General features: G+C 34.0%; 1 protein-coding gene across 4 annotated transcripts in view; it reads left to right on the top strand.

The window, feature by feature from the left end:
- Positions 1–6,070: 6,070 nt before the first annotated feature.
- Positions 6,071–23,076, top strand: part of LOC143144874 (organic cation transporter protein) — a 32,871-nt gene continuing 15,865 nt past the window's right edge. The window contains exons 1-2 of one of the 4 annotated variants that reach the window (XM_076307734.1): positions 6,071–6,718; positions 19,552–19,651. In XM_076307734.1, coding sequence (XP_076163849.1) covers positions 19,624–19,651 — 28 coding nt within the window. In that variant the 5' untranslated portion in view covers positions 6,071–6,718; positions 19,552–19,623. Of the gene's footprint in view, positions 6,719–8,933; positions 8,953–17,991; positions 18,022–19,551; positions 19,652–23,076 lie in introns of those variants that run through there. The other 3 variants (XM_076307736.1, XM_076307735.1, XM_076307738.1) reach the window with 3 other exon arrangements.

The following is a 23,076-nucleotide window of genomic DNA, read 5'->3' as shown; positions in this document are numbered from 1 at the left end:
ATAATAATTTATTGTTTGTATATATTCGTAAAATTTAACCTAATCTTTACGATAAATGTTTCACGATTACTGCACAATTCTTCGAATTCTGCTAATAAATTTTGCGGCCACCTGTCTCAGTATCGTTATAACATTCTGAAAGCTTCTGGTAACTTACATAATGTGTTCGTTAAATATTTTTATTCTAAACATTTGAATACATTTGTGACCTCTATGTATGTATATTGCAGAATTACGCAATATATAGTTGTGCGCAGAATATAAAGTTCAATGTACAGTTCCTTCGCAGAATGTAACGGACGTGTTTCTTTACTTTCTGACAAATGTTCAGGAAAGGAATACGACTGTCGATTCGCTCCAAACAATTTAACGGAGATTACGACACTTAAACAGTGGCAATTCGAGCGTTATTGCATTAACTCGCATCCTACTCAGGAGACTTCTAAAACTTAACGGGTCATTAAACTTTTGTCACGATTATACCAGAGAGTCGTCTTAATTTCTGGCCTCGAAGTGAAGAAACGAATAGTGAAACTGATCAAAATAAATTAAAGATTACTCACTTTGACGACTTTATCCTTTCGCGTATTGTGTAAGTTTATTTCTGCATCTAGTACATAATGTTCACCTCGTTCCTAATGCTTACAGTCCATTATTCTGAATTGTTTAGAAATGTGGTTCTATAACTGAGCAATATTACGTTCCTACGTGGCTCATGTTCAGCAAATTTTTGTTTATCAGTAACTTTCGAATAAATTAATGCTTTCATTTTCCCAATGGTAATTTAAAATCTTGTACTATTCAATTTTTCAAGATTGTCTGTGTGTTTAGTTTTATTGAGTAAAACGAAAGTTTTGTTAAGTAACGTTAAGCAGTCGTGTTTGGACATGAATTTGCACATTACAAAGAGTGTAAACTACAAACGGCAATTAAAAATTATCTAAGTTTTTCTATGCACTTCGTATTTTTCAATTTACCTTTTTTTATTTTTTAAGAGACATGTATCACCGGTGAGTCACGGAAGCTAATTGGACGTATTATTCTTCTAATATACGGGGTGTCCTAAAATGCATAGAACAAATCCACGAAGAGTAATTTCTCTTTAAGATATTCATAACTACGAAAATATGTATGTATTCAATCTATATTCTATTTCAAAAACTGCATGGAGCGGATGCAAGTTTTCCTAATTAATTCAAAATTACGCTTTCTGCATATTTCTCTATCTATCGTGCTTGCACAAAAAATGCATCATGATTATTCTGAATTTTTGTTTTATTTTTTCAAGTAAAATCACTACTTTTCATGTCACACTACGAATTATGAAACATCGTGCATTAAGTAATGTTTGAAATGTAAAATTTTAACTACACATAGCAAAGTTGCATGTTTTAACAATTATTACTCGAATTCAAAATTATAATACGGTCGTCATATAAGTACTATTCGTTGCTTCACTACAGTTATTTATTATATAATTAGATACAATTTAATTGCAATGGTAAAAGCTGATAAGTCATACCATATATATTTCTATTATAATTGTAAGCTCTCTGGTTCTTTGTCTTAGTTTCTTTGCATTACGTAACTTTATCTGGTGCCGATATTTTGTTATGCTGTTCCTTCATTTGACAATCATAATATTACTGTACACGATTATTTATTCATATTATTCATCAGATACTAAATGAACTTGTTTACACTTTTGAACATTTGCTTTAAGTAATCCACAATGAAAATCAGAGCAAGCATACTCAAGCAGACTGATTTGTCAAAAGAAATGCAAACCATACTGCTAGTGCATGTCGAAAATATGCAAAATTTGTATTTTGAAGTGTATTTCATATGAAACTAATGTAATGTGTGAAAACATTTCCAATCGTTTTTTATATCAGAGTATGAATTTTTATCAGATCGTAAAACACACTGTTTGTGAAATTATTACTCGCTTTCAGAAATGTATTCGTAGGCCAATCAATAAGCATATTCCGATTATATTGTATTATTTCAGAGCAATAATTGTTCGAACGTGTCATTATTTTATTCTGTTTTATTATGTATTATTGTCAGAGAACATTCGACTTTCGATTTCTCTAAATCAATCAAAATTTCTTTCTTTCGATCAATAATAGTTATAAAGAATACTCCTGATATTGTCGTTATTATTCATTTCTTTCTATTTAAATAATATTGCAGATTTTTGAGAATAAAATATCGGAAAATATTTAGAGTAAACTAGACGAATTTTAATCTTAGTCAAGTCTCTTCAATTTTTGTAATGACGATGTTATCATACGTGGTCGATTGTTGTTCTGGTGGAAGAGGACTTTTTCTTCTTTCGAGTAAAGCTAACCATTTTGTTTTCAATATTGGTGACAGTGGTTCCACTCAGTTTAGCAAGTCTTTTCAAAGACAGTGTACAACTATTTGTGTTTCATCAAACACTTAGCAGTATCTTCTTTAGGTGCAAATCTGATTCTGTCTGTGATGTGGAAGGTTCTCCTAAATTTAGTCACTGTTTTTCACTCTTAATATTTTTGTCGATGTTTGATACAGCATTCACTTTTCATTTGCGATGGACATTATTTTCGGACGATCAGTACCTATATTGTAAAATAAATAGTACGATCAAACAATATTCTCTTTACTCATAAGGGATGTTGTATCCTGTACAATAGAGCTGGAAAAATAATTTTTCGAAATTTTTTGCACGCCATTGTATGTCACATTGTAAGAAGCTATCTATAATTTTCGATTATTTCGTATTTGTAACAAATCGTTATGTTTGAAACATATTAGGCGCAAGAGAGTTATATTTTAACAAATTCTTATATTCTTCTAAGTGAAGAAGGTGAATGGGTTGCATTTTGTTGTTATCGTCAAGGTACAATGGAAAATCGTTTATGGACCGATATCGTCGATTACGGTTGTCGACAAACTCGTTATCAATCAATTTAACGTGCGTAGCAATGAGTAAATTATTCAACATGTATACTCTTGTCCTTCGTGAACATGCATACGTAGTTTTAGGAGTGTCAACTTAATTGGGGTTAATCGAGATACGTCTGCATCGCAGTAATGCTTATGCTTTAAATGTTCGAAAGATGGACGATAGTGCAACACACGTGCATTTGAATACAGATAATGGGCACTTATGACTCTGTGTGCGCGTCTAACGTGCAAACATTTCATGCTAATTTTATTACGGTTTGAACAAATCTGAATAATGAACGGTTTCCTGAAATTGAATAATCGATTGACTCGTTCCCCGCTTTTATTTTAACCAAATGAAAATTTACTATTCAGCGTGTGACGTTGTCACTTATGACACGCAAGTTTCTTTTTAATTCTACATTTCAATGTTTAATATTTTGAGGAAACCGTAGCGCATATTCGGATGTATTGTACAATCAGAATTAAATTTTCCACTTATTCGTTTTACACTTGACAGTTTTCATTATAAATTTATTCTTCAGTTTCGTACTGTACGATACGTGTTGCAAGCTATAATTAAAGAAATGTACGTATACAAGCGTGAGAAATAATTTCGTAAAATTTTCTTTAATTTCCGCACGATTTGATCAATTTTATTCAAGCTTGAAAAGAATGCGGAAAACGTAAGAAAATATGCGTCGTAAAAAGTGAGTACGTATACAAGATAAAAGAAGTAGGTAGATATATATATATATATATATATATATATATATATATATATATATATATATATATATATTATACATACATGCTTGACATGGGTTTTCCCCATTCTCTCAACACCAAGATCTTGAATCCATTTGGATAAGTACTTTCAAAACGTAAAAACTTCCTGGTTTACATTATACAGCGTGTATCGCTCGAAACAAGCAATCTAATTAGAAAGAAAATTTTTCCATCAATATACTATCTTCTTAAAGACTTCCAAATGATATACGAAATATTGTTTCGAATCGTCACAGTTAGAGGAGATAAGTAGATGGTCGGTTTCGAGAGGAACACTCTATACAAAGAGACTAAAGATATGCTTATATGGAAATGCATACATTCTAAGTTTCTCTGTTACAGTTGTTCTCGGACTATCATGGTCTTATCAATCAAGGTCATCCGAAGGTCAACATATAAGGTTGAGTCTGTATCTTTGTCGGTTGAAGAATTATGGTTATACAAGTATCTAGTTCTGACTAAAGCAATGTTGCTGATCTTGAAATTTGGAAAAAAATTTTCGGAAAAAATACGAAAATATTAAGGCGATCAAGATAAATGAAACACACAATAAGTATATGGGAAGTTTATTTAATTTTCGAGATTCCTAGTTTGTAGCTTTAACGTTAGAATTAATATAAATTTTTCTGTTTCTTCGTTATCTTATTACCATGTTTGTCAATATTATTCACATTATCACATTTGTGATATAATTTAGACTCACCGATTCTCTGGGTGATCAATACTCGAATATTTGAATATTTTATCCTTTGCTTTTTACGTACATTAATATGATTTAATCGGTATGAACATTCCGGTTACTTCCAGTATTTAAATAGTTCAATCTGGACTACAAAATCAAGTTCTCAAAGTTCATCGTTCTCTTTCAAACCTTACTTTCATTTAAGATATATTTCATTAACGATAATTGATCAGACCTGATGCAAATATACAAATATTAAATTATTCAAATGATCTAAAACCTGAAATAAGAACGTTGTCATTTCTTCAACTGTACATACATTTACAACTTCATTTATTACACATCACGTCGCTACATATCGTATACAAAGAAAGCTTGTTTAATCTGCTAACTCATGAGACAAAGATACGATGAATCGCGTTTACAACGGAAATATCTTTGCTTTTTTTCTTTTCATTCGACCATGTTTACCGGGTTTGACAAAATTAAATTTTATCTCTTCATTATCGAGCGATACAGGATACTTTCTTAGTCGTTTCGTAACACAAATTGGAAAATGTAGTCGCGTATATTTAATTTTCACCCCTTCGCCAAGGTATTCAATTCGTCATCCTTCATTTAACTCAGGTTAGTTTTGATTCAATCGCCAAATACAGTTGCATATATATACAATTTTCACCCCTTCGCCAAATCGTTCAATTCATCATTGTTGATTTATCGTAGCTAGCTCAGTTTAGGTCCAATTCCAAAATTCAGTCGCATGTACTCTCTAATATTCGTTTATTTTATTTAAATCGCGATCAAGGAATTCAATCCGCCATTGTCGATTTACCTTAGTTGGAATAGTTTCGTTCCAATTACTGAATTCAGTCGTATATTTAATATTCTCCGATGTTCGTCCATTCTGTTTAATTCGCGATCAAGGTGTTCAATCCGCCATCGTTGACTTATCACTTTCGGTCCAATTACAAAATTCAGTCACATATATTCTCCGGTGTTCGTCCATTTTGTTTAATTCGCGATCAAGGTGTTCAATCAGGCATCGTTGATTTATCACAGTTGATTCAGTTTCGATCCAATTACAAAATTCAGTCGTATGCATTCTCCGGTGTTCGTCCATTCTCTTTGATTCGCGATCAAGGTGTTCAATCCGCTATCGTTGATTTATTACGTTCGATCCAATTATAAAATTCAATCGTATGTATTCTCCGATGTTCGTCCATTCTGTTTAATTCGCGATCGAGATGTTCAATCAGCCATCGTTGATTTATTACTTTCGGTCCAATTATAAAATTCAGTCGTATGTATTCTCCGATGTTCGTCCATTCTATTTAATTCGCGATCAAGGTGTTCAATCAGCGATCGTTGATTTATCACAGTTGTCTCAGTTTCGGTCCAATTACAAAATTAAGTCGCGTGTATACTCCGATGTTCGGCCATTCTGTTTAATTCGTGATCGGTTTCGTCGCGGCGAAGGTTTGCTGCCGGGCCCCATTGGAGGTGGCTCCTTCACCCTGTAGCCGTTGTGCAGCTTTTTATAGCATCTGTTTAGTGGGATTAAAAACGTGCAACAGGTTGCACGGAATGACCATCGCAAGCTACCGTCTCGTCCCTCGTCTTCGCCAGGAACGGGGAACGCCAGCGTGTAGATCGCGAGCGTACATATTTATGGACCGCGAAGTCGAGTCGCGCGATCAGGCCAGCGAGCGAGTCAGTTTCGCACGAGCAACACGCGCGAGCAAACGCTTTCCTCGCATTTCATTCGATCGACGTAGCTCGCGCACGACGTATGACCGACGCAGAGCCACTCCACTCTCGGAAAACTTAAACAAAATTCGTTTAACCGTGAAACAATCGATTCACAGTAGCAGCACTCGAGCATAGACACCGACTGTTCTTGATTCTTCTCCGATCCAACGTTTCCGGATCTTATCCGGGACAGAACCTCTCAGTGTCTCTCTTCTTTTTCCCTTCTTTTTCCTTTTCCCAAGAACCGTTGTTGCACGAGTTTTTCGGAACAACCGGACAGATAGTCTCACGTCGAGTCCCAATGTAAATTGTTTTGACAGCCGGCTGGAGTACTCCGAACGAAAAATCGATCATTTTTTCTTGACAGTTGTCGAGGTAGGCTAGTTTGACGGGAAACGATCGACGTCGGTTTATCGAGATTTAACGTTCAGTTCGAATTAGACGTTAAATTGTTTCGAGCCAGATCGATATACGAGGTGTAACGGAAAAGTGGAGTGAATTTCGGCGGTCGTGTGTGATTGAAAGGACATCTCGCGGAACACCTGTTCGCCGCGGTGCAAGAAAGAGGTAAGGGACAACCTGCTTTTCGTAACGTAACGTTAAATTTAGCGAGGTTTTGCGAAATTTTCGTCGATCTTTTTCCACAATTTTTGAGTCTTCGATTTTTGTTTTCACGGTGTTTTTCTGTAACGGAGCAGTAAGCATTAAAGTTATAAACAGAATGTGGTGTTGAACGAATTTATTTTATTTTTAGAAATTGATGCTCATAGCAGCGGAAATTCAACGGTAACGCAGATTTCACTCTTCTCCTCGGAAGTATAAATAAAACGAATCGAAAAGAATCACTGACTTACATTCTTCTTAATCGAAGTATCAATATTATCGCGTTTCATTATTTTTTTCTCAAATAAATCACTGGTTTGAAAATTTGTATTTAATTCCCGTCGAAAAATATTCCGATGTATTTCGAGTGGATCAACTCGAGTTGAGTATGTCAATTAAAATACGTATCGCGTCGATCGATTTATGAAGTACTTCGTATTATCTAAACGTTAAACGTATTCGTATTTTTTGCAGGGGACAATAACATTTATGTTTTCCTTCGTCCGAGAAATGTCTGTTTCGTTGAGCCTTGAAAACGAGAATTAAAAGTTATCGAAACCCAATCTCTATCTATTGGAAAACCATTAATTATATGTTCGCACACCGCTCGTACTTAAATATTGTGCGTTGAGTTGATAACGACGTACGACGTAATGATGTTTCTTATCTGACAGTATGTTTCGTATACGAAGGAGAAATATATAGGATTATGTTTAGCAATATATTCGAAAGATCAAAGACCCGCTACGTTTGTAATGGTAATGCTAATTTATCGTAAAATACCGCGTTTATTGTATCACAGTATCTTGTCGATGATCGTTCAATCACTGCAATTTAGCAATTTTCCTGACGTTTATCAGGGTATAGCAAATATTGAATTCGTCGCTATTGGAAAGCGCATCGAATTCGCAATACGAATATTACCGTTCGAAATACTTTTAATCGTAATTCTCAGTTATGGAAAGTTTTTGTTTAAAAAGAAAGTAGAAGTTGGTGTGCACGAAACAAATATCGGTGTTAGGATTCAATTGTTCACAGATACAGTTTCTAAAAATACACTCCGATAAGCAGTAGCGTAATTGTTTCCCCGAATCCGTTTGTTTAATTTAAGTTTACTTTTCGTTCTCTCTTTCAAAATCTATCTCACCTGTCTGTATTCTTAAAGTTATCACTGAAACTATATAATCCCCAGATTAAGATGATTCGGAGATTAGTGCAAGGTCAAGAATGAGTATCTCGTTGGAACACTTTCGATAAGATCTATTTTTCAGAGATTCGCGTATTCTGTGTTCGTAAACATTCTTCGAAAGAAAGGTGCAAGATACGCGAAATACAAAATATAATGCTTTAGAAAATAAAGGAAGTACATCGATACTACTAGATACGAGTATCAGAAATTCAAGCGAAGATCGAACAGAAGAAAACGAAGTTTGTATTATAATTTTTGTAAATATTCGTAATGTTTCAACATTTTTCGAAACCGTTTCATATATATATATATATATATTTCGAATACTGTTAAGAATAATTATGCTTAATATTTTATCAGCTTCTATTTTGTATCCATTTTCAATTATTCGAATTTGTTTCGTAAATGCATTTCTTTTGCATTCGGAATATACAGGTGTCACCCTTAAATCGACAGAATGTAAAATCTCTCAGATAAATAGTTTAAGAAAAATAGTAGAGTATCTCTTCCATGATTTTGAGAGATTCAAAATCAGAATATTTGTTTGCAAAACTCTATTTTTCAGATATTTAGAGAAACATCTACTACTTACCATCTAATGTTCGTGTTTCGCATTTATTTTGGTTCTTCAAAAGCTCATTTACTTATATGTAAATACACTTACCGATAAATTGTATCTAATCGAAACGTAAGAAATAGTTTAGGCGATATTGTATCGTTAATCATATTTATGCAATTATTATTTTAATGCGAGTCAAGTATGGAATACTTAAGAGTTTCAGGAAAGATTTAGATAATTTTTATTTGCGGCGAATCGACGAGGGTGTTAATTTGTACGCTTTACGGCATCCTGGAAGATGTCGATCACGTCGTTCGTTTTATCGTATCGTTGAACAGTTTTCTCAAGATGTTAGTGTGCAAACGAAAAAATCCACATGACGAAAAACAGCTACAGACAGAAATAATGAAGTTCGCGCGTGTGGAAGCTGCAGTTGCTCATAACCCAAGTGTGAGTATTTGTTCAATTTCTCGCAGTTCTAAAATATCTTGGACGAGTGTTCAACGAATTTTAAAGCGTCGTACATTCCACCCATGCAAAGTGTCCTTACACCGAAAACTTCACGGAAATGATTTTCAAAATCAAATGACATTTTATGACAAATAGATGTTTTACAAGAAATGTTTCGTACAAAAGTTGTGCGTATTTTTACATAAAGTAGTATTCTGAAATAAAAGATATAGGTTTATGGTAAAAAGAAAAAAAAAATTGCCCTCGAAATAACCAAAAAACATCCGTGCTTTGGAGAACTAATAATACCATTTGAATGCTCTTTTAAAATCATGAAAGGCATGTTTCATTTTTTCTTTTTTTTAATTGGTGATCTACGAGACGTTTTGTTGTGTTAATTTAAATGGAACGTTCTGTGTATCTTCAACGTGTAATGTTTAACTTCTCATAAAACGGTCGTCTGTACGTCGAAATCGTCGGAAAACTATTTCGTGAGTCATTCTACTCACGCGTCTGTTGAAAGGCGTTTCAACACCCACGCGTTCTCACACGCGGTTGTTGTTATATAGAGAAACCTTGATTTTTATGCACATTTTGTGCGAATGAAACACTATCTGCCAATTTTCCACGCAGAGCGAAATTTCTGCTGTTTATCTGTTTTTCACGCGGTAGAGAAACGAGCCAGACTTTGTTTCAAAACGTTGAAATAAAGAAATACAAATACGATATATGTATGTTTCTTTATGTACCCGGTCATAGTATTTGACCTGATTGAAAGTGGTATCTTGTTTCTCGGTAGCAAAATTTGTCTATCTTATTCAACAATGATAACGCAATTTTGCGACATAATTAATCAAATGTTTCGATTGTATACTTAATCTTGATCGTAATTTAAAATTTAATTTGTATTATAGACTTTTATCGTTTAATTAGCATTTAGGTTTCGATCAAAGCTAAAAATGGAGTCCAATTATTAAATTATCGATTTAAAAAATTCATCGAGTTTAAACCGTAATGTAATTTTGATTTATCGTCGGCCATTTGGTTTGCTATCGAAATGTATTTAAAAATTAGTAGTTCGAGTGAACAGAATATTAAGGTGTAACCTTTATTTAGGCAATGTATAGAAAATCTTAAAAGATCTTCGAAACTTGTTCGAAAATTAATAAGAGATGGAAAATAGTCGGAACAAGTGGATTGTTATATTTCTACTCTTGTTTTTGGGATCAAAACATCGGTGAAGAATATTTATTATCGAAAGTAATGTATACAATTATGTATAAAAATGATTTGAAAATTATTAGAAAATTAATAAGAGGGGAAAAGTAGGGAGTCTGTGAACAGAATGTTTCAATTCGATTTTGCTTCGTTAAAGTGTTATGTTGGTGAAAGTAACTCGTAAAAGTGATTAAAAAATCATTATTGATTGTAACGAGCACGAGTTTCGTAACTCCTCGATATCAGGAGCATATTGTTTAGGCAATTTTTTTTGGTCGGTGTTAGAGGCATTGTGGTGCCTTTGATAGATCAACGGGCCAACAAATATGCGCAGTTGATCCGGCTGCAGCGACTGTGGCCAAAAGCAACTGGTGGATCAAGTTCAATGCCGTCATAAACTTCCTCGAGCTATGTAAAATCGTTCTCCATTTCTTTCGAGCGTGTCGCATTTCTTTTAAACCGAGAATTTACGTAATAAATGTCTGTTTGCGTAACAAGTTATGCAAGAAAATGTTTCATTTTCATTGTCAGACTTATCTCGGTAATCCCAGCTACATGTTAAACAATGGCAAATGCGATAAAAATTCTTACGTTTGTAAAGATGAATTTATCGAAAGCTTTCGGTAAACAACGTATAGGTAATTTTATCGAACAGATGTGAATTGTGTATAGCTTTTACGTTCTTAGAAACGTACTTTAAAGCGATAAAGATTTTTGTAATTATTTTACTTCTTTGTATCGAGAAAAAAGGAAAGTGTTACCCCTCGTGAGATTGTTCATTTTTCACACCGTTGAATGTTTAATTTCAATTCTATTTTTTATTTTTGTCCACACGAGTTTTGATCGAAAGTAACGCGGTCAATTTTCGTAAGATTTTTCTCGTGGAGAAAGGTAATTGCAGCAACGGAAATTAAGGAATAAGCGTGAATGCATTGTTAGCATTTTTCTCTTTAAAGTAATTACGTAAATAATTACAGCCGACGCTTTGACGACGCTTAACGAAATTGCTCTACTCTTAATGCAATCAACTGAATACAGCATGTATGTATTTTATGACACGACGTCGGCACTTTTGCCTCCATCAATGTCTCTCGTTCTCGTCTTACACGTGCTTATATTCATTGCGCTACACGCACAGCACATGATAGATATAGGATGCTTCATAGAAGAAGTTGAACAGAAGCAACGCTCGCTAAATGAACGAATCAGAAATAGTTACGTAGGTTTACCATCTTTTCATATTACAGTAACCGGTGATAGGATAGCGAATATAAACGTGAACAATTGCTCGCGTTTGTTGAGAACTTATCAACTGACAAAGACCATGAACGTTTACTACTTAACACAAAATTATATTATGGCTTTCAATATTATTTTATTGCAGTAGTAACTCGCCCGACTGTAAGCGTTACACGTAAGTTTGAAAAACATTCAACGATGCAACAACAAGTAGTATTTACAACTCTTTTCATAAAAATTGAAAATACCAAAGAGGTTAAACGTTAAATGATAATTTTTTAAACTACGAATTCAGTTTCTATTGCAAAAAGAACAAATAAACGTTTGCTGTCGTATTGCACAATATTGATACATTTTTTTAAAAGTTTATCAACGATAGGTATTAAAATTTCTTCGCTTCTAAGTATAATCTTAGAACATCTCTCTAATAATTTGTATAATCTTCCTTTAAGAACAGTATTAAGTATCGACGTTAATGTATTTCTTTTACTTTCGAATGATAATTTTGAAAACGATGTTCCTTTTTCACAATGTTTTTCTCTTTTTTTTAGAATATTAACCGTCTTCGAAATTTGTCTTCTTCATTCCGTTTTTGAAATTTTTCCATAATTCTACTTTTTTTTCGACTAGGCTGTCGATCTAAGTGATAGTCTAATTAGGTGATAATCCACCTGGTGTCATCCCAGTCACTTATTTCTTTACGCTTGGGTCATCGTTTCAGGCAGCCTATTACACTAGTCAAGCTGTAGCACTTGATTGTGGAAAACTCCCAATCTGTACATCTTCGGTACTTACATTTCACAATTGTTGTCTGTGTGTTATTACATTACTCTCTAGAAAGAACTAGTGACCTCAAATTGTCAGATAAATCCAAAAATTGGAATATCCTTCACGCACAAGTGGAATAAGTACTTTTTGCGCGTACTGATAGAAATATCGTCTGTAAAAGAAGCCGAGTTAGACAAAACAAACACGCGAACGGATCAGTCGCTGATAAGACAATGCCATTTGTCTGGATCACGACTCGAACAAGTCTTCGTACTTTAATCGACGCATGCCAAGTGTTCATAAACTTTGTGTAGCCGGTATAGACCGGATACGACTTATGTGTATGTATGCGTGAATATGCACGAAGGAAGGGAGAAGCGCCAGTATCGAAAGCTTTAACCCCTTGCTCGCAATCCCAGTTCGCGTAAAATTGCTATGTCATCGCATCTGTCCTCCAAAGATAACGAAAGTTATTTTTATATTTAATTTCCTTTGGATTCAAGATACCGAAAATATCGTTTTCGTGTAAAATTAAGTAGATTATATTCAAATTCTTGTCGATTTTTATCGACAATGAAGTTCGTGTAAATGAATCGTTTCAAGCGTATATTTTAAATTTGTAACGTTTTCGACCTTTGTTACGGGTCTATAATCTACAAGAATCAAAAGAAACCTTTCTTAAATTTAAATATTGAACTTGTTTGCGTCGAATTAATCCTATTTGTGTAAGTACTACAACAACGAAAACTTCGTTAATTTTCACTTTGTTTGCTTCATCTATATTCAATTTGGGGACTTCCAATTCTGTTAGATTAACATTATCTTTGATGGGAACATAGACCTACAGCAAAAAATCCGGATATATGTTTGAAACGATTCTTCCTAAGCTTGATTTTTTTTAAATTTAACGCTAATAATTCCATCGTATGGACGTCGCTGTAATAAAAATATTTTGAAAATCCGAATGTAACTTTGTTGTTTGTTTCGAATGCTTTCATAACCCGCTGCTTATGCTTTTCGTGGACCCACTAAATTTTTTTTTTCATTCAACAGGTATATTTATTTATTTAAACGGTATTTCGTTTCTCTATTTTCATACAAGCGATATATCGAATTCTATTTTATAATTTTTGTGTCAAGAAAATTTAAACAAATTGTTTCTATGTTTCTTAGAATGTTACAGATCACCGTAGTACTGTAAATTGACACAGTACTTTGTTCACGACGGTCATTAAAGTTTTTATGTTATCTTGATGGATTTATGAGACAAGTCGAATTATAGAGATACGTGAACGATGGATTAGTTGTACGATGTGATCGTGGTGTTACTATTTTTTTAGTATATGTGTCGCGAATAATGATTGAGATAAGAGAGAGAAGAACTGTATTACGACATTTTGTGCCGCATAAACTCCAGCTACGGATACTAAGTGTAAAAACTCTGGTGCTCATAATTCTCCGAACGATAGCGATTTAAACTCTTTATAAATGCTTTTTGTTCCGCGAAAAATAAATGCAATCTTCAGTATTTATAGTTTGTACAAATTGAAAATGAAGCAATATTCATTGAAAGTCTACCCTGAGATTGTTAATTAGGACACTAACGTTGATTGTTATCATCATGTCTTTATCCTTGTAATTCATAATATTCAGACTACATTCCTTTGGAGTCACCTAATGTTGATGATTCATGATGTCGAGTATATCTTTTTATATTTTTTTTGCTACAGGTGTTCTTGATGAATATATTATTACACAAGGTGATTTAAAACGAATCTTTCACTTTCGATCATTTATTTTGCAGTTAAGTAAGTACGAGAATGTCACCTAAGTCAATTTGTAAAGAAACTCTCGGTGTTTCTTGAAATTTATATAATTTAAAATTAAATTTGGTTATTAGCGGCAGGATAGTAGCTAATAGAAATAAATTAACGAATTGTTTAATTGTTTAATGCGAAGAATGTGAATCTCAATTCTTTCTTAACATATGGAGCTTATGAGCTTATGGAATAACTATAAAATTATATGTACAAAGTGTATCCGTTAAATTTGACTTCCATTTTTCGAAATTCAAATTTAATCTATCAAAGGAATAATTTCAACGAAAAGTAGTCAGTTTTCGATCAGCTACACACTTAGATATTAAACATTTCCAAGAAATGTTTCTTTCAATGAAAAGTCAAGATCACTTTGAGTTGTATTTTTATTGTCTCAAGTTTCATAATTCTTCGTTGTAACATGTCATGCAAAAGGGAATTATTGAAATTGTTGGATTTCTTTAATAATACTATCCGTTTCATAAACTTATTAGTTTGCCAGTTTTGGTTTTATTTTGAATCTGTAATTCGATAGAAATCAAATAATTTTCTATATTAATAGTTCTATTCGATCGAACTTAGATTTTTGAATTCAAGATCAGATCAAATGCGGAAATTTGAGTTCGACGTACGATTAAAATTTGTTTTGTTTCACTATTTCAACAAATACTTCTCTTCTCACATTAATATAAAGTAGCCGGTGCCGACGATTGTGTTTACAATTGATCATCGTGACTTCGATAAATATTTATCTTCGATGTTTGTAACAGGATAAAATCAACCAGAAGAAAGTGTTTAACCATTTATGTTCCTCACTTCGGTATCTATGATTGCATTACGTTCTACGATGCATTCCTTCGTTGCATCGGCACATCAAAATATTTTATAATCCCAAGAGTTTATTGTTTTGCATAATAGAATAATTATTGCACAACTAGGGCAGTCCCCTAAATTTATGAATGTTGCAGCGTATTATAAACAAGAGCTCAAGGCGAATCTTTAAGCTACAAATATTTTGCAACTGTATCATCCTAATCGATCGAACAATTCTTATTAATAATATTGTTACTTATTGGTAACCATTATTGGTGGTTTATTGGGTTTAAAATAGTTAACCAGTAAGACCTTCGGCGTATTAATAGTTCTAAATCAAACAAGACCATTTGATAAATTAATGTAACGTCAAATCGTGAAACTTATCGAGACATGTCGTGTTGCAATAATAACAATAACCACTATTAGCACTTGATGCGATATTACTTCACTAGCAATATAAAACAATTTTTGTGCTTCAACGAAATATATCTTACAAAAAGTTTGGATTAAATGACAAATAACAAAAAAGTCCATTGCCTCTAGAGAATAAAAAGCAAAACAATGATGGTCTTAAAGATCGTTCACTGGAAACATATATATGCTTCCAAAAAAAAATATGTGCTCTTTCACATATTTCAAAAGTATTAATGTGCTTTAAAATATGTTTTAAACGTGCGTACTTCTTAATTTTATTTTTACACGTATTACAGACAAGAAAGTAATAATAGTTTGTTTCGTAACTTTCAATTAAAACTTCAATGGCTGCTTTCACATTTCCTTATAAATTGCAACAACATCTTATCTCGCATACGGCAAGGGAAAGCGAACACTGTCGATCAATATATTATTATTTAAAAATAAAATACATAATGAGAACCAGTAACTGCTTTTCAATGACTCTCGTGTAATTACGAAGGAAAAAATAAAAACGAATTCTGATCGACGTATCGAAAGGTTGGAAATTTGTTCTTTAATCGTGTTTCTGTTCAATAAGTTCCGTATCGTTGAAGAAAAAACGATAAGTGAATGAGTTCCTTGCGAATCATACATTTCCACTCTGAAAAAAGGTAAATTCAGTCGACGGTTTATAACTTTCCCGGATGCACGCCATTTCTTGCATCTACTTTTTATAAGAAAAACGAAAGAAATTTGAATTCTTTTTACGATCAATTACATCGTAAAATAAGGGCAACTTCGTAATCCGAACTGCAAATTATATTCCCCACTGTTAACGTTTTTCTTCGTCGCGACACGATCGTCGGCCATGTTAATCATAGTGTCAGCTGAGCGCAAACGCATTTTCCGTTTTCGTTCGGTTCATTTTCTTACAGCAGTACTGGTATATCGTGTACAGTAATGATATACTGTACGGTCGCCAACCGCTATAATATACGGCAAAGTAAAGACAACGCAGAATTAAATATTATTTTATCGATATTTAATAATATAGTATTGACCAAAAATTCCAAATAAACGATGGAAAAATGCAAACAGAAAAGATTTTCATTAATGCCCATGGATGTTTGTATGTTCAAGCCCATGTTTAAATTGACTTTTTTCTGAAGGCATGCGGGTAATGATATTCAAGGGAGAAAGAAACCTTGGTTATGATTTAAGGGGAACGATAATTAAGTCAAATGATAATTTCTAGCAATTGTTGCTTAATCGTAAGTCTTACGACAATTACAAAATTTGTTCGAAACGTCTGATACAATACGATTTTAAATTTTCTTTAAAACTGTTTCTTTTTCTACCTACAATACGAAGTAATATAATAACTTCCGGCTGTACTTCGAAAACAAAAGTTACCGACGAGTGTTTAGATTTTTTCATACAGGAAATATCCGTGGATTATCGGTCGATAATGTTGACGAAACTTTTAAGTTTGTTAGAGTAACCAAAAGTAAGGGATACATATTTTTCGTTAGCTATGAAAACCTCCAGTGTTTTAACTCTTTCAATGTTATCTCGAAAATGATCGTACTCACAAAGGAAAGGTTTTTAAACATGTTTGTTTAGTTTCTGACGAAATATAGCATGGTGTATGCATCAGTAAAAAGACATCACTAACAAGATTACACATATAAGACTAACTATCCACTGCCGTCCGAAGGAGATCGCTACAATTACTCATTTTATGTTTTCAGTTGTCAATGTGTATATAATATCAGTGTTAAATAAAAATACCGTGCAGTCGATCGCGAGTTCAGAATAATAATAGCTCGTTATCTCGTCTTTACGGAAAAGTTGAGAATAAAGTTGGTAAAAGTGATTTTCGACATTCTTTTTTCGTTTCTTTGAGAACTAAATAAACGTATTCAAATATTTATTTTCAACTGCGTTACAAAACTGCCGCAAAGTTTCGACAAAATCAGCCGTTCAACGTAAAATAAGGTAAAATAAGTCCGAAGATTTTTCGAGACTACTTTTCAGTCTCTCTGTACAAACGGTCAGAACTAAGGTTGTCGATTCTTGTTGAAAAAATTGATTTGTTGAATCGATACGGAAATAAATCCAAAAAAATCGATCTACTTGTATAAAAAGTCTAGCCTGTATTTATTCGTACAATCGGATTCTTTTAGGAAAAAGTAAATTGTTCGTGTTTTAAAACGATCCGATTTCGTATCGAAAGAATTGTTTCGTGACGAAATTGGTGGACGAAAGATCGATCTACCGGTGTAGAAAAATCTTCATTTTGAAAAATCGATTCGTGATCGGCATTTCTGGTCAGAACAGACGCGTTCGTCTGATAAATTCACGATGGATCTGCGAACATACGAGACCCGTTTCGCTTCCGTGCAGCGAATGGACATTCTTCTTCTCATCCCTTAAAACGTTTCTAAAAAATCTGTAATTGTCGACTCGGATTGCGCCTCGACGCCACGACGTGGATGCCAGACGGCTCAATCTAGTCGTAATTAGCATCGCGCGCGATTATGACGGTAATCACGCGATAATAACCGACGACGTGGCTGCGTTCTCGAAATGGTTGCGTGGTACAGGCATTCGCGATTTTCTTTGCTCGCGGCTATTTTCCTTTTGCTTTTCCTTTCCCTCTGTTACAGCTTGCCAGGTCAACAACATTCTGTCCTTCTAACGCGAAGCGCGCATTGTCTCGACCGCGATTTCCAGCATTGCTGAAATCTCATACGTGATTGCCGCCGTGGGAGACGCGAGCAGTCGAATGCATAATCACCGTTTTTGCATCTTGGTAATCCTTAACGTTCCATTACCGTCACCTAGTGATTTATTGGCGTTCAAGTCGGGGATATTGTCACCGCAAAACGTTTGTCAGCCATGGCCGCCCGTGTCGACGCTCGTTGTTTGTGTAATTGATCGGATCATCCTTATAGGGATCTGTGTTAGGTGTTAGGTGATTTTTTCTAACCAGTGAAACTGGCTGTACATTTCGTATAATGTTACGGTAAATGTCCGATCGCAGGCTCTTGTTTAATCGGTCAGGTTTTTTTTTGTTATCAAGAAAACAATTGTAGAAAAATGATCGACACCGTAATGTTTCACTTTTGCTCGAATGAATGTGATTTTTACATTATTGGTCGTTATTTAAGTACACGTAGTTCTTCAATCGTTAATTTTAGTTTGTACATTATTTTAACTTCTGTATTAAATTTTTAAATACCGGATTTTGTATTATTGTTCATATTTCTGGATTAATCGGATAATCATTTACCCGGTTAGAAATCTGATAAAGGTTCACTTTATTGTGTTATTTGATTGATCCGAATTCGAGGGGAAAATATCAATGTTGTAATATCCGAGAAGTCGGCTAACGATGCTCGTATTTTACGGTAATTTAACAGGGAATGGAAATATGCAATTATGATAACGATATTCGTCGGACGAAGTATACAGTATTAAATTATCATTCGATTTATACGAATTTCAATGGGAAAATATCTATGTCGCAATATCCGGGAAGTCGGTTAATGAAGGTCGCATTCTTTGATAATTGAATAAGGGATGGAAATAATTATAATAATGATATTCATCGGACAGAGTATCTACTATTAAATTATCACTTGATTTATACGAATTTTATGAAAAAATATATATGTCATGGTATCCGAGGAGTTGGTCAACGAAGGTCGCATTCTTTGGCAATTTTATAAAGTGATTGAGATCAAATGGAAAATGGAAGCAATGGAGGTTGATCGGATGCGAAAGAGATAAAAGAACTTCTGATTTCGTTTTTGTTTCAACCTTTTCCAAAAATTTTACTTATTTTACGTTACGAATTTATCAACTTTTCATTATAACAAATTGGTTATGTAATTTTACACGAAATCTTGGTAGATATTAATATTATACAAATTGAGAGCGACTTGTCAAACGTTTCTTGAAAATTAAGCAAAAGATCTTCATATAGCGCGAACTTTACCAGAGAAATGAATTTTTCATTTTTCCTCGAGAGTCTTTATTTTTACAACTATTGTTTCCAACGATCACATATTTCTGTTAACATCCAATTAGAGACACGAAAGAACGTTTCTAAAAGCATTTCTATGTATTTAGAAAATTGCTCGCCTACTGCGCGCGTTTAGCCGATATGTTAAAATTAGAATAAATACTCAAAGACGACTAATATCTCTGATGTCCAGAGTAAACGAATGTTTGAACTTTCAGACCAAAATGGAAACATCGCGGAACGTTTAAAATTAGTTAAGCTAATTTTCTAACTAAACACAAAATTCACACATTTTCCACCGTTCGTATGTTACAGATAACACATAAACGAACATAAAACGTGAACGTATCGCAAAGAAACGATATAGCTGCACAACCAGACAGTGATATGAAGAATACGCAAATCAACAATTATGGTATGTCAACATTATTGTCTACTTAATATTAATTTCCGGTAAGAGTCAATCACTCGGATATACGATCGACAAAAAGGATCTGAAGAAACGTTGGAAAAATAAATGTCAAAGTTCTGGATCTGCTAAATGGGAAAAATGTTGAAGTCAATCTACTCGTAGTATAATAATCGTATCGAAACTTTGTTCAAATAATGAGCAAAAAATTGTTCAGAAGCGTCGTCGCTGTGAAAACGTAACATTCGATAGTTGGTAAAATTGATCGATCTAAGAAAGATTGAAAAATGAAAAAGGCATTGACATAGAAAAAAAAGAGACGATTAAAATGGTAATACACACTCAGCACCTTTCTAATGCAAATTACCATTAAAAATACCGTTAGAACGATTTGCTAATAATAAAGAATATTAAAAGTTGACAATAACTTGATTATTGTTCGCACTTTCAAGTCGTTCGAAGAATGCAACAAATATTCTCGAAGATTACACCGGGAAAATGTGTCCAATCTTTTCCTTTCACTTTCTTCGAAATCTATCTTTACACTATCAGAGAACGATTGCACTCGAAGTAGGTTACTTTTGCAATTTGATTAGGTTGCCTCGGGGAACTCCTTGTCCTCGACAGCAAGATTTATCTGCTTGTAAGACAACGCCTTTATCAATAAAACAAACGTCGTACATTTCTCGCATGACAACGAATGTTTTCTTTGCGTACATTACAACGAATCGGTGTTAAGACGGAGTAAGCCTTTAGTGTAAAGAGACCCGCGATACGCGACCCCCATTCAAGTCTCCCAAGAAGGTAGCAGAAGTTGTATGTCCGAGAACGAAGGCTGGTTTCTACTGTCTCGAGGTTACCGTACATTTCACGGCTCGCATGAACTGTCGATCACCTTTTTTGTTCGAAACTGGTTTCCTCGTCACTTGCTATACTTAAACGTAATAAAGGGTAAAACAGTATGGACGCATTATCGAAGAATCCTGCTCCCAATTTTTCAAGAGACGTTCGCTCACGGAGCGAGCCAACGAGTCGCTGTTGGGATACCTGCGTACTTTTTCTTCGAAACCTGGAATGTTATATTTAATACGCAAAAAATACATAATCAAACTTCTTTTGGTATTCACGAGTTCACCTTTGGAATAACAAAAATCTCCGACGATGTTTTCCGAATTTAATACCGAATCACGTTTTATCGTTTCTATTAACTTTGAAGTCTTATTATAAACGTCACACCGGAGAATAAATTGTCTACATAATATTTTCGTAGAATTTAACGTAAGAAATTATAGTAGAACTTTCAGTATTCGTTATCAAATATTTTTCAAATCGAATTGTACAATTATTTATTTATCTTTTAATAGAAGCTTTTAAGACAAGTACAATGACTACGATTCAAGGTTATTCAAGGTCAATGAATTTCAGTGTCGAAGAAAAATAATTTATTTCAACGAAGAATCGATCGAATGGAGTAATTCGATCATCCACTGATCGGTAGTCAGAAAAATGCACGATTTTTAATAGAAACGTTACCATACAAATATTGTAAAATATTCCACTGTATATTCGAGAATCCATGTGGCGAGACCGATGTACAGTGCACTCGGCGCACAATTACAGCGTTTTTTTTATTACGAAGAACGAAGGTCGTTGGATTGGTAGGTCAGGGGATGAAAAATGGCCCTTGAGTTCACCAGACGGCGCGGTATCTGTAGGAAAAACTGAAACAGCGAGTATACTATACAACGAGAAGGCGACGACGAAAGGGGACACAAAACAGCATACAAGAAAAGCTTGCTGCTCTAAATTAAAATGAAATCCGGAGGACGACTTTCCGTGTCGAGTGACGACACAGTACATGCTGCTGTTTAAGGACACCATTTTGAATGCTTAAGCTGCGTCCACACTGAGAAATATTTTATGGTTATTGGAACTTATTGGTTATGGGTGTAATTAAATCGAACTTCAATATTTCGTTTCTATTAATGCTCGGTCTTTTTTCAATTCGGGAAGGTATACATATCTTTGTTGTCCGTTCTACACGGGATCTTTATCTGAATAGCAGTTCGTCTTAGTGACGAATTTTTATCATTGTATAATAAACACCACAGAGACCTTACATGTATAAATAGTAACCGGAGATACTTTTTGTAGCGTTATGAGACGGTATGGAAATTCAACAGTGATTTCTTATTGCTGTATGTTTTAAAACGTTTTCAACATATGACGACTTGTAGAAACATTCTGTCCACACTGACGCAACATAATTCGAGGAACAGTTTGAGTTTAGTTTCGATGTCTCGAATGAGTTTGTTCGGAACTGCAGCTTTGCAGCTGATAAAGACTGAAAACGAACAAAGGAGACTTGAAAAAAGAAATGAAAACGAAAAGTATAGGACCGAGTCTGGATGGTTAAAAATTCGAAGGCACACATATTACGAATGCATTATAACATGGTGATTTATTAACGGATGGAGGTTTCCAAAATTTCGTACTTCACGTTACGATTTCTGACATTTTTGCATATACTTTTATCCGTGTTGATGTCGATGGTGACAATGCATTCCAACCTGCGGCAATATTCAACAAGTGACGACTCTTTCGAGAAACATGAAACATCGGTAAAATGTTTCTCGATATTGCTTCAGTGTAAACGCAGCTTTATATTAGGAGTGTCCGCGAAAACGAACTAGCGTCGAATTGTTTGCCCTGTCCCTTCAAATCAAATATTTTCTGTCGCGTATCAGCTTGAATAACGATGAACAATTGTGTACTTGAAACCTTTATTAGAGGATAAATGGAAAAGTTGTAGCATCCTATTTAAGAAACATCGGTGACATTGGATTGTTTTTAGCGCAAGAAATGGTCAAATATTTGTTTGCTAATTGCAAAAGTAAAGGGGTTATTCGGACAGTCTGTGTTTAGCTTGGAAATAATGTTAAACGGTACAGATTGATTTTGATACAACTTCGTAACCACAGAAGCGATAAATATCAAAGATGTAAAGGATTGTTTACGTAAACAATCGTTAATTTCTATGATATCGTATTTCGCCTATTGATACGTTGAATGACGTCATTATTTTCCTGTATTCGACGATAGATGCATATTTGAAGTGTTTACCTCGATAGTTCTAGAGAGATTTTAATCCTGTTGATCGAATCATTCATTAAAGATACCTCGAACTCAGGAATTAGTCAACAGGATAAATGTCTTAATTCCTCGGAACTGTTTGCTAGTCGCGAGAAAATTAATTTTCCGTTGTAATTTTCAGAATCGTTAATTATTTTCCTGTTAAGAACGGCATAAACAATATTCCTTTTTCCTCGTAATAATAAGGCGCGGGAAGGCAGCGGTACATTCGATCTCAGTTTCAATGGAAGGAAAACTGGTATTTTTCTACGTCGATTGCTCATTTGTTTTCAACTGTT

This window comes from Ptiloglossa arizonensis, chromosome 3, assembly GCF_051014685.1.
Source record: "Ptiloglossa arizonensis isolate GNS036 chromosome 3, iyPtiAriz1_principal, whole genome shotgun sequence".
Classification (NCBI taxonomy): domain Eukaryota; kingdom Metazoa; phylum Arthropoda; class Insecta; order Hymenoptera; family Colletidae; genus Ptiloglossa; species Ptiloglossa arizonensis.
This window is presented reverse-complemented; position numbering and strand designations above follow the sequence as displayed.